General features: G+C 43.0%; 3 protein-coding genes across 3 annotated transcripts in view; all 3 read left to right on the plus strand.

Annotated features, from left to right (window-relative positions):
* Positions 1 to 945, plus strand: part of LOC125289719 (cell wall protein DAN4-like) — a 29,058-nt gene extending 28,113 nt beyond the window's left edge. Inside the window, exon 3 of the mRNA XM_048236693.1 lies at positions 512 to 945. Within this exon, the coding sequence (XP_048092650.1) occupies positions 512 to 855 (344 nt within the window). The 3' untranslated portion in view covers positions 856 to 945. The remainder of the gene's footprint in view (positions 1 to 511) is intronic.
* Positions 946 to 1,543: 598 nt separating this feature from the next.
* On the plus strand, positions 1,544 to 5,096 carry LOC125289105 (mucin-5AC-like). Its single transcript, XM_048235789.1, has 2 exons — positions 1,544 to 3,573; positions 4,741 to 5,096. The coding sequence occupies exons 1-2, from the start codon at positions 1,620 to 1,622 to the stop codon at positions 5,094 to 5,096; spliced, it is 2,310 nt and encodes a 769-aa protein (XP_048091746.1). The 5' UTR covers positions 1,544 to 1,619.
* A 7-nt stretch (positions 5,097 to 5,103) lies between these two features.
* On the plus strand, positions 5,104 to 12,151 carry LOC125289106 (mucin-3A-like). Its single transcript, XM_048235790.1, has 2 exons — positions 5,104 to 5,888; positions 6,675 to 12,151. The coding sequence occupies exons 1-2, from the start codon at positions 5,104 to 5,106 to the stop codon at positions 11,518 to 11,520; spliced, it is 5,631 nt and encodes a 1,876-aa protein (XP_048091747.1). The 3' UTR covers positions 11,521 to 12,151.
* Positions 12,152 to 12,673: the final 522 nt, after the last annotated feature.

Here is a 12,673-nt window from a genome sequence, read left to right on the forward strand (position 1 = left end):
TTCCAAACACCTGACCTCATTGTTATTTACTGAATATATAACTGACGTTCAAATCAGCACATCTCAAGAAAGTGTTTCATCAGGCCAAAGCCTTGAAACACCATCAGACAATGGGGAGCATGCGATCAATCTGTCATCTCCCTCATCTTTAATTTCCACACCGGTACCATTGGCATCGTCATCCACAACACTTGGAAGTGACACTCACAATTCACAATTGTCCTCCACAAGTGGATCCTCTTCACTAAGATCAAACTCAACATCTGCAGTTGTATATAACACCACATCAACACTGCAACAAGGTTTAACATCAAGTGTCTTAAAGTCTTCCACCAAAGACAATGCAGATTCACAGCTTACCACAATCTCACACACTGCAGAGGAAATGCCTTCCTCCTCTCAATTGTCATCAACAGCATCACCAACAATGCATATCACAAAGTCTATATCTAAGGTAACATCTCCACCAATGTCAACCAATTTAACATTGGTATATACATTTGTTCCACAGGTATCCACAGCAGCAGCCGTTACCGACCATTCAACTACTCTATCAAGCATAACCCAAACTACAACACAATTGTCTACAACCAAAACAGTTTCTCCGCTCACAACATCTATACTTACCCAAACAGTTCCCCAGGATCCAGCAACCGACGACAGCATTGCACCCTCCACAGGTGCAGCATCATCTGCAATGACAACCATGCCATATCAATCCATGTCACAGCTGACATCAAGCATGACATTTTCAGAGTCCAACACACACATATCTACCACCCAAACAAAAACTACCAATATCCCATCACAACTAACAACATCCCCAGATGCTGCTCACATGTCAGGCTCTTCTGAAGGCACAATCACAAATATACCAGTATCCTCTCCAACATTGTCTCAACTAACAGCATCTACTATGGTAGACATTGTAACTGACTCTACAAGTACATCTGTGCCTACATCCACAACACAACCAACAACTGTAACACCACCATCTGTCACACCAACTTCAGCATCTACAACTGTGTCAACCGCACCCCAGCTTACCACTCTTACACAAGAACAACCTACAACTAAAAACTCTGTTTCAGCATCTGCAATATCAACTTCTAACTCAAATGCCTCTGTAGCAGATAATACCCCAGGGGCATCTGCAGAACCTACCACACCAAAAGCTTTCTCATCACCTGACACAACCACTACTTCAACACAGCCAACCACAGCCTCAGTTACTACAAGCATAGCTGTATCTTCAGAAGAAACAAGTAAAGCAATTTCTGTGACCTCTTCAGAAACACCTGTAATGACTACATCTTCCTTAGGAACATCTGTCACGTCATCAAATTCCTCTGCAGCCCACACAGCTCATCTTCAACCCACAACATCCCTAGCTCATGAATCATCCCAATATATGCCGACTTCAGCCGATACCGTTTCTTTACAACCTACAACACTGACCAAGGCAGTCCCCCAGGATTCCTCCACTGGCAATACCATTACATTATCCACAGGTGCAGCATCATCTGCAGTGACAACTGTGCCATATCAATCCATGACTCAGCTGACATCGACAGTCACATTTTCAAATTCCCAATCTACAACTGTTTCTGCACACACAAATGATTCTACAATGGAATCAACCACACAAATATCTACCACGCAAACAAAAAACTACCAAAACCCCATCACAACTAACAATATCACTAGATGCTCAGGTACCTACATCCACAAAGCAACCAACAACAGTAACATCACCATCTGCTGTATCCCATACCAGTCCAGTTTCAGCATCTACAACTGTGTCAACCACACCCCAGCTTACCACTCTTACACAAGAACAACCTACAACTAAAAACTCTCTTTCAGCATCTGCAATATCAACTTCTAACTCAATTGCCGCTTCAGCAGATAATACCCCAGGGGCATCAGCAGAACCTACCACACCAAAAGCTTTCTCAGCACCTGACACAACAACGACTTCAACACAGCCAACAACAGCCTCAGTTACTACAAGCATAGCTGTATCTTCAGGAGAAACAAGTAAAGCAATTTCTGTGACCTCTTCAGAAACACCTGTAATGACTACATCTTCCTTAGGAACATCCGTCACGTCATCAAATTCCTCTGCAGCATACACAGCTCATCTTCAACCCACATCATCCCTAGCTCATGAATCATCCCAATATATGCCGACTTCAGCCGGTACAGTTTCTCTACAACCTACAACACTGACCCAGGCAGCCCCCCAGGATTCCTCCACTAGCAATACCATTACATCATCCACAGGTGCAGCATCATCTGCAATGAGAACTGTGCCATATCAATCTATGACTCAACTGACATCGACAGTCCCCATTTCAAAATCACAGTCTACAACAACTGTGTCTGCACACACAAATGATTCTCCAATGGACTCAACCACACAACTATCTACCACCCAAACAAAAACGTCTCAAATCCCATCACAACTAACAACACCACTAGGCACTGCTCATGTAACAGGTTCTTCTGAAAGCACAAACACAAATCTACCAGTATCCTCTACAACACCACTCCCATTAACAGCATCTACTGCAGTTGATGTTATAATAGATTCACCAAGTGCATCTGTGCCCACATCCACAAAGCAAACAACTACATTAACACCAACACCTGCTGTATCCCATACCACTCCAGAATCAGCATCTACAACTGTGTCAACCGCACCCCAGCTTACCACTCTTACACAAGAACAACCTACAACTAAAAAATCTCTTTCAACATCTGCAATATCATCCTCTAATTCAAATGCCCTTGTGGCAGATAATACCCCAGGGGCATCAGCAGAACTTACCACGCCAAAAGTTTTGTCATCACCTGACACAACAACTACTTCAACACAACCAACCACAGCCTCAGTTACTACAAGCGCAGCTGTAGAAGAAACAAGTAAAGCAATTTCTGTGACCTCGTCAGAAACACCTGTAATATCTACATCTTCCTTAGGAACATCTGTCACATCATCAAATTCCTCTTCATCCTACACAGCTCATCTTCAAACCACATCATCCTTAGCTCATGAATCATCCCAATATATGCCGACTTCAGCCGATACGGTTTCTCTACAACCTACAACACTGACCCAGGCAGCCCCCCAGGATTCCTCCACTGGCAATACCATTACATCATCCACAGGTGCAGCATCATCTGCAGTGACAACTGTGCCATATCAATCCATGACTCAGCTGACATCGACAGTCACATTTTCAAATTCCCAATCTACAACTGTTTCTGCACACACAAATGATTCTCCAATGGACTCAACCACACAAATATCTACCACGCAAACAAAAACTACCAAAACCCCATCACAACTAACAACATCACTAGATGCTAAGGTACCTACATCCACAAAGCAACCAACAACAGTAACATCACCATCTGCTGTATCACATGTCACTCCAGCTTCAGCATCTACAACTGTGTCAACCGCACCCCAGGTTACCTCTCTTACACAAGAACAACCTACTTCAATACTAACCCAGGCAGCCCCCCAGGATTCCTCCACTGGCAATACCATTACATCATCCACAGGTGCAGCATCATCTGCAATGACAACTGTGCCAAATCAATCTATGACTCAACTGACATCGACCGACACATTTTCAAAATCCCAGTCTACAACAACTGTGTCCGCACACACAAATGATTCTCCAATGGACTCAACCACACAAGTATCTACCACCCAAACAAAAACATCTCAAACCCCATCACAACTAACCACACCATTAGGCACTGCTCATGTAACAGGTTCTTCTGAAAGCACAAACACAAATCTACCAGTATCCTCTACAACACCACTCCCATTAACAGCATCTACTGCAGTTGATGTTATAATGGATTCACTAAGTACATCTGTGCCCACATCCACAAAGCAAACAACTACATTAACACCAACACCTGCTGTATCCCATACCAGTCCAGTTTCAGCATCTACAACTGTGTCAACCACACCCCAGCTTACCACTCTTACACAAGAACAACCTACAACTAAAAAATCTCTTTCAACATCTGCAATATCATCCTCTAATTCAAATGCCCTTCAGGCAGATAATACCCCAGGGGCATCAGCAGAACCTACCACAAAAAGTTTTCTCATCACCTGACACAACAACTACTTCAACACAACCAACCACAGCCTCAGTTACTACAAGCATAGCTGTATCTTCAGAAGAAACAAGTAAAGCAATTTCTGTGACCTCTTCAGAAACACCTGTAATATCTACATCTTCCTTAGGAACATCTGTCACATCATCAAATTCCTCTTCATCCTACACAGCTCATCTTCAAACCACATCATCCTTAGCTCATGAATCATCCCAATATATGCCGACTTCAGCCGATACGGTTTCTCTACAACCTACAACACTGACCCAGGCAGCCCCCAGGATTCCTCCACTGGCAATACCATTACATCATCCACAGGTGCAGCATCATCTGCAATGACAACTGTGCCATATCAATCCATGACTCAACTGACATCGACAGTCCCCATTTCAAATTCCCAATCTACAACTGTTTCTGCACACACAAATGATTCTCCAATGGACTCAACCACACAAATATCTACCACCCAAACAAAACTACCAAAACCCCATCACAACTAACAACATCACTAGATGCTAAGGTACCTACATCCACAAAGCAACCAACAACAGTAACATCACCATCTGCTGTATCACATGTCCCACATCCACAAAGCAAACAACTCCAGCTTCAGCATCTACAACTGTGTCAACCACACCCCAGGTTACCTCTCTTACACAAGAACAACCTACTTCAATTCTAACTCAATTGCTAACCTGACAGGCAGCCCCCAGGATTCCTCCACTGGCAATACCATTTCACCCATCATCCACATGAATCATCCCAATATATGTTCAGCAGTTTCATCATCTGCCCAGGCAGCCCCCCAGGATTCCTCCACTAACCATTACATCATCCACAGGTGCAGCATCATCTGCAATGAGAACTGTCCAATCTATGACTCAACTGACATCGACCGTCCCATTTTCAAAATCCCAGTCTACAACAACTGTGTCTGCACACACAAATGATTCTCCAATGGACTCAACCACACAACTATCTACCACCCAAACAAAAACATCTCAAATCCCATCACAACTAACCACACCACTAGGCACTGCTCATGTAACAGGTTCTTCTGAAAGCACAAACACAAATCTACCAGTATCCTCTACAACACCACTCCCATTAACAGCATCTACTGCAGTTGATGTTATAATGGATTCACTAAGTACATCTGTGCCCACATCCACAAAGCAAACAACTACATTAACACCAACACCTGCTGTATCCCATACCAGTCCAGTTTCAGCATCTACAACTGTGTCAACCACACCCCAGCTTACCACTCTTACACAAGAACAACCTACAACTAAAAACTCTCTTTCAGCATCTGCAATATCAACTTCTAACTCAATTGCCGCTTCAGCAGATAATACCCCAGGGGCATCAGCAGAACCTACCACACCAAAAGCTTTCTCAGCACCTGACACAACAACGACTTCAACACAGCCAACAACAGCCTCAGTTACTACAAGCATAGCTGTATCTTCAGGAGAAACAAGTAAAGCAATTTCTGTGACCTCTTCAGAAACACCTGTAATGACTACATCTTCCTTAGGAACATCCGTCACGTCATCAAATTCCTCTGCAGCATACACAGCTCATCTTCAACCCACATCATCCCTAGCTCATGAATCATCCCAATATATGCCGACTTCAGCCGGTACAGTTTCTCTACAACCTACAACACTGACCCAGGCAGCCCCCCAGATTCCTCCACTAGCAATACCATTACATCATCCACAGGTGCAGCATCATCTGCAATGAGAACTGTGCCATATCAATCTATGACTCAACTGACATCGACAGTCCCCATTTCAAAATCACAGTCTACAACAACTGTGTCTGCACACACAAATGATTCTCCAATGGACTCAACCACACAACTATCTACCACCCAAACAAAAACGTCTCAAATCCCATCACAACTAACAACACCACTAGGCACTGCTCATGTAACAGGTTCTTCTGAAAGCACAAACACAAATCTACCAGTATCCTCTACAACACCACTCCCATTAACAGCATCTACTGCAGTTGATGTTATAATAGATTCACCAAGTACATCTGTGCCCACATCCACAAAGCAAACAACTACATTAACACCAACACCTGCTGTATCCCATACCACTCCAGAATCAGCATCTACAACTGTGTCAACCGCACCCCAGCTTACCACTCTTACACAAGAACAACCTACAACTAAAAAAATCTTTCAACATCTGCAATATCATCCTCTAATTCAAATGCCCTTGTGGCAGATAATACCCCAGGGCATCAGCAGAACTTACCACGCCAAAAGTTTTGTCATCACCTGACACAACAACTACTTCAACACAACCAACCACAGCCTCAGTTACTACAAAGCGCGGCTGTAGAAGAAACAAGTAAAGCAATTTCTGTGACCTCGTCAGAAACACCTGTAATATCTACATCTTCCTTAGGAACATCTGTCACATCATCAAATTCCTCTTCATCCTACACAGCTCATCTTCAAACCACATCATCCTTAGCTCATGAATCATCCCAATATATGCCGACTTCAGCCGATACGGTTTCTCTACAACCTACAACACTGACCCAGGCAGCCCCCAGGATTCCTCCACTGGCAATACCATTACATCATCCACAGGTGCAGCATCATCTGCAGTGACAACTGTGCCATATCAATCCATGACTCAGCTGACATCGACAGTCACATTTTCAAATTCCCAATCTACAACTGTTTCTGCACACACAAATGATTCTCCAATGGACTCAACCACACAAATATCTACCACGCAAACAAAAACTACCAAAACCCCATCACAACCAACAACATCACTAGATGCTAAGGTACCTACATCCACAAAGCAACCAACAACAGTAACATCACCATCTGCTGTATCACATGTCACTCCAGCTTCAGCATCTACAACTGTGTCAACCGCACCCCAGGTTACCTCTCTTACACAAGAACAACCTACTTCAATACTAACCCAGGCAGCCCCCCAGGATTCCTCCACTGGCAATACCATTACATCATCCACAGGCGCAGCATCATCTGCAATGACAACTGTGCCAAATCAATCTATGACTCAACTGACATCGACCGACACATTTTCAAAATCCCAGTCTACAACAACTGTGTCCGCACACACAAATGATTCTCCAATGGACTCAACCACACAAGTATCTACCTCCCAAACAAAAACATCTCAAACCCCATCACAACTAACCACACCATTAGGCACTGCTCATGTAACAGGTTCTTCTGAAAGCACAAACACAAATCTACCAGTATCCTCTACAACACCACTCCCATTAACAGCATCTACTGCAGTTGATGTTATAATGGATTCACCAAGTACATCTGTGCCCACATCCACAAAGCAAACAACTACATTAACACCAACACCTGCTGTATCCCATACCACTCCAGAATCAGCATCTACAACTGTGTCAACCGCACCCCAGCTTACCACTCTTACACAAGAACAACCTACAACTAAAAACTCTCTTTCAGCATCTGCAATATCAACTTCTAACTCAATTGCCGCTGCAGCAGATAACACCCCAGGGGCATCTGCAGAACCTACCACGCCAAAATCTTTGTCATCACCTGACACAACAACTACTTTAACACAGCCAACCACAGCCTCAGTTACTACAAGCATAGCTCTATCTTCAGAAGAAACAATTAAAGCAATTTCTGTGACCTCTTCAGAAACACCTGTAATGACTACATCTTCCTTAGGAACATCTGTCACGTCATCAAATTCCTCTGCAGCCCACACAGCTCATCTTCAACCCACATCATCCTTAGCTCATGAATCCTCCCAATATATGCCGACTTCAGCCGATACGGTTTCTCTACAACCTACAACACTGACCAAGGCAGTCCCCCAGGATTCCTCCACTGGCAATACCATTACATTATCCACAGGTGCAGCATCATCTGCAATGAGAACTGTGCCATATCAATCCATGACTCAGCTGACATCGACAGTCACATTTCCAATATCCCAGTCTACAAGAACACACACAAATGATTCTCCAGTGGAGTCAAACACACACATATCTACCACCCAAACAAAAACTACCAAAACCCCATCACAACAAACAACATCACTAGATGCTACTCTAATGACTGGCTCTTCTGAAGTCACAATCACAAACCTACCAGTATCCTCTTCAATAATCTCTCAAACAACACCTGGCTCATTAGTTAATTCACCAAGTACATATGTGCCTACATCCACAAAGCAACCAACAACAGTAACATCACCATCTGCTGTATCACATGTCACGCCAGTTTCAGCATCTACAACTGTGTCAGCCGTACCCCAGGTTACCTCTCTTACACAAGGACAACCTACTTCAATAGCAACCCAGGCAAATGGAAATACCATTACATCATCCACAGGCGCAGCATCATCTGCAATGACATCTGTGCCAAATCAATCTATGACTCAACTGACATCGACTGACACATTTTCAAAATCCCAGTCTACAACAACTGTGTCTGCACACACAAATGATTCTCCAATGGACTCAACCACACAAGTATCTACCACCCAAACAAAAACATCTCAAACTCCATCACAACTAACAACACCATTAGGCACTGCTCATGTAACAGGTTCTTCTGAAAGCACAAACACAAATCTAACAGTGTCCTCTACAACACCAACAACACCAACATCTGCTGTATCGGCCACATCTACGTCATCTACCTCTGTGGCGGACGTGTCAGCTGTGAGCCAAACAGTTCAATCACTCCCCACAACATTACAGATCACCACTGAAGAGAACATAACTAGACAAACTGAAACCACACTATCAACAATTTTGCCAGACAGCTCGGCCAATGCACAACAGTCAGGAAAGCTGTCTACAACTCCCAAAACCACTGCCTCCTCCACAGATGTTACAAACAGTGACTGGTCATCACTGCAAAATTCAACTCAAAACATTACTTCAGTTTTAGCCAAACAGTCAACTACATCTTCAACGACATCCACTAACGTTCAGCCTTCTACAATCAATCCAAACCACAACTCATTTACAGAATTATCACCAACACCTACATTATTTCAGCCCAAAACAGAGAATAGCAGTTCATCAGTTTCACCATCATCACCTATGTACACTACATCTTTGCAGACATCAGATCTAACTAAAGCACAATCATCAGGTACAGCTCAAACATCTACACAAGTATCTTATACTAATATTTTCGACAGCAGTGCATCTACACAACATGTATCCACAACTAGTTCAACCATACCAGACTCTGCTTCAAGTGTAATAACAACATCTGACCAAAAGTCATCAGAGTCGACCACAGCACAAACAATTTTCACCACCACGGCCACTTCTACAAAATTTACGACTGCAACTACACCGTTAGCAACTAGTACTTACACTAATACTTTAGACAACAGTGCATCAACGCTACATGTATCTGCAGATGGTCCAACCATTCCCAGATTCACCACCATAATCACTCCAACACAATTCACAACAGCAACTACACCATCAGGAAATACTTTAGACAACAGCACATCACCACAGTTTGTATCTTCCGCTACTCAGTTAAACAACAGCTCAGCAAGCCCCACACAATCAACACCTGAAACAAAACAAGCTTCAACTGCAATTTCAAAAAACACTTCAGCTACCAAGACCTCCCCTTCCTTCCCAAATCCTCTCACTGAACAGTTAAACACTAGTGTTAGACCTCAACCTACATCTTTGTCAGTAAATATAACCACTGCTCTTTCTAAAGAACCAACATCAGCCACATCATTACTTAGTATTGCACCCTCAGACCTCTCAACAGTGACCACACCCATAGTTTCATCAGCTAAATCGCCAATAACAGCAACAACAGTGCTAGACTCGACAGACCATAGCGTGACCACAGCTAAATCCATCAATGTAAACACCACTACGCTTCCTGCAGGACCAACCGTGTCTGCAGCAGTAGTTACTGATGGGGGTTCAACTTCTCAAACCCAGCCAGGAGCTACAAATGCATCACCTGCCTCGATGGTGGCCACTTCTGTTGGGCCAGGAACTACATCAGTGTCCATAGCAGGAGCTTTCAGTAGCACCACACAGCACCCAGAACAGCCAGAGTCTGCCGCTTTACCTTCAGGTGGCAGTTCTGTCACCAGTGCACTTCCACTAACAGGGAACTCTTCTTCACAGTCAGCAACTACAACCACTTCTTCACCACCAACAGCCACAGCAACCGCCAGCCCTTTGTTTTCACATTCAACATCTCCCACTGAAGGGTCACATGTGTTTACAACAAAGCCCACAGAATCCCTGACGACCAGTAGCATGTTAGCATACACATCCCATCCTAATGAGGTCCCATCAACAGCAGGCACAGACTCCGCAGCAACATTCCCATCCACAAATTCAGTTTCAGTCAACAGCACAACACCAAAATCAAGTAATATATCTCTGTCAACAGCAAGACCTAATAGTTCTATCTCAACAGCAATAACATACAACACAACTCACACCTTAGCTGAGACAGTCACATCGCCATCAACACAACAAGGACAACATACCAGCCAATCAGAACTCAGTACAACATCCCAAAACTCCATGCAAACAACAATCACTGGTGGTCCTGATGTCGAAAATCAAACAAACACAATCCCCACTGAAGTATTCTCCTCAACAGAGACATCCTCACCACCCCAGGATTCAGTCACATCTTCAACTGGGAACATAAGTCAATCACAGAACACTGTAGTCACAGAACATGCTACTGTCACCTTAGCTCAAAACTCCACAACAGGTATACCTGCTTCAGTTGTTTCAACATCAGCTCAGCCATTTGTTGTCACACCCACATCTAACAGCTCATCACTATCCAGCACAGGAGCATTAAGTCTGTCACCAACAATCACAACTAGTGCACCAATAAAAAACAGTGCACCTGCCTTAACAACAACACCGCTAGTGCAACCTATCAGCACAGCGGCAACTGAGAGTAGCAAACCAGCATCCAATATCACCAGTTCAACCCACTCTTCTCAGTCATGGACTCAAAATCCACTGCAAGGGAATGTTACAGAATTGCAGGGCAACATTACAGTGGACACTGAGCTCACAGCTACAGCTAATTCCTCCTCACAATTCACTACATCTCCCATGTTCGAATCAACTGCTGTTGTGGACAGACCTTCTATCAGTCCTACCACGGTGGGTGACTCCAGTCATGCTACAGATCAAAACCCAGAGACTGTCACTATACCAGAATCCTCAGCAAGTCCTCCTCCAACTCCATCTGCAAAACGAGCCATTGTGTTCATCAGTCTGGAACCTCTGATCAAGCCCATCTCATTTGAGTACCCAAAGGTGTCAAATGCCACATTTACTATTCCCTAGGATAACCAACATAATGCCCAATAAGCTGCAACAAGCAACTCCTCAACATAAACCTATGGTTTATGATACATACTTTCTTTTCTTTTTTGTATGCAAAATGCATTTTTATTGTAAACAATAAGTATTTCTTTAGGAAATATATGCCCTAAACACTTTTCCATTTTTTGATGTAGTGTGTATTGTGTAATGACTGCTCAGTAGTGTTTTAAAGGAAGGTTTTAAAAACAAAATCTGTTTTAGCAATTGGGAAAAAACTGTAATAATGTTGTTTGTCTGCAAGCTCATCCTTGTGATTTTGTACAAAAAGAGATGTTAAAGATGTACATGTAGAAGGTGTACATGTCGGACAAAGTGTAAAGTCTAATGTCTAAAACTAAAGCTAATGTAATATATTGGTAACATCTATTCACTAAAAAAAGATCAAAGATCTTTTCTTGTTGCGTTGTTAAATTAGGACTTGAGAGATGTATAGAGATGTGAAGAGACTTTGTACTGACCTTACAAGCTGATCTAAGGAAGCATAAACTGAAGTTTATAATTCAGTTCATATATATTTTTATATTTGCAATGTGCAAAATATGTACAGAAAAGAAGATTTCCACATAAAACTGATCACTTCAAAAAATAAATTCAAAGCAAAATTCACAAATCTGGGGTATGTTTGTCTGTAGATGGAACTTTCCCAGTCAGAAGTACAAACAGTCCTTGTTACACACCTAATGGCGTTTTACAAACGGAAGTTCGGGAGGAGCGTGACAGAGTTTGCCACGCCTCCTTCTTCAATCAGTCAGGTTATTTATTCGCAGTCTACCTGCCGAAGTTGCAGCATTGGAGTTATTCAGTGTTCTCTACAAATTTAATACAGCAAAGTAGAAACCTGTAACACCCATTTTTCACCTTTCAGTAACTATCCTTATATTCAGACCATGTGTACATGTTATGTAATGTCTAAGTTCCCTATTTTAGTAGCATATATTTGATTTTATCTGCAAAATTCACTTTTTTTGCACATGTAACCCTCAATGGTTTTAAGGGCAACTCGGATATCTACCAACGCATATTGGTATTGGCACAGACCATTTTAGATTTCATTTAGGCAAATAGCGGTCTACCCGAGCACTTGCTCAAATACACCAGGGGCCTTAGATACCTT

The sequence above is a fragment of the Alosa alosa genome, chromosome 24 (genome assembly GCF_017589495.1).
Source record: "Alosa alosa isolate M-15738 ecotype Scorff River chromosome 24, AALO_Geno_1.1, whole genome shotgun sequence".
NCBI classification, from domain to species: Eukaryota; Metazoa; Chordata; class Actinopteri; order Clupeiformes; family Clupeidae; genus Alosa; species Alosa alosa.

What these genes read in the sequence shown, in the direction of transcription:
- LOC125289106 (XM_048235790.1), top strand. Translation starts at nt 5,104, where the DNA reads ATGGACTCAACCACACAACTATCTACCACCCAAACAAAAACATCTCAA. An exon ending in CCACAGGTGCAGCATCATCT is followed by an intron (nt 5,889 to 6,674) that starts GCAATGAGAACT and finishes TGCCGACTTCAG; the next exon opens with CCGATACGGTTTCTCTACAA.
- LOC125289105 (XM_048235789.1), top strand. Translation starts at nt 1,620, where the DNA reads ATGATTCTACAATGGAATCAACCACACAAATATCTACCACGCAAACAA. An exon ending in TACCATTACATCATCCACAG is followed by an intron (nt 3,574 to 4,740) that starts GTGCAGCATCAT and finishes ACATCCACAAAG; the next exon opens with CAAACAACTCCAGCTTCAGC.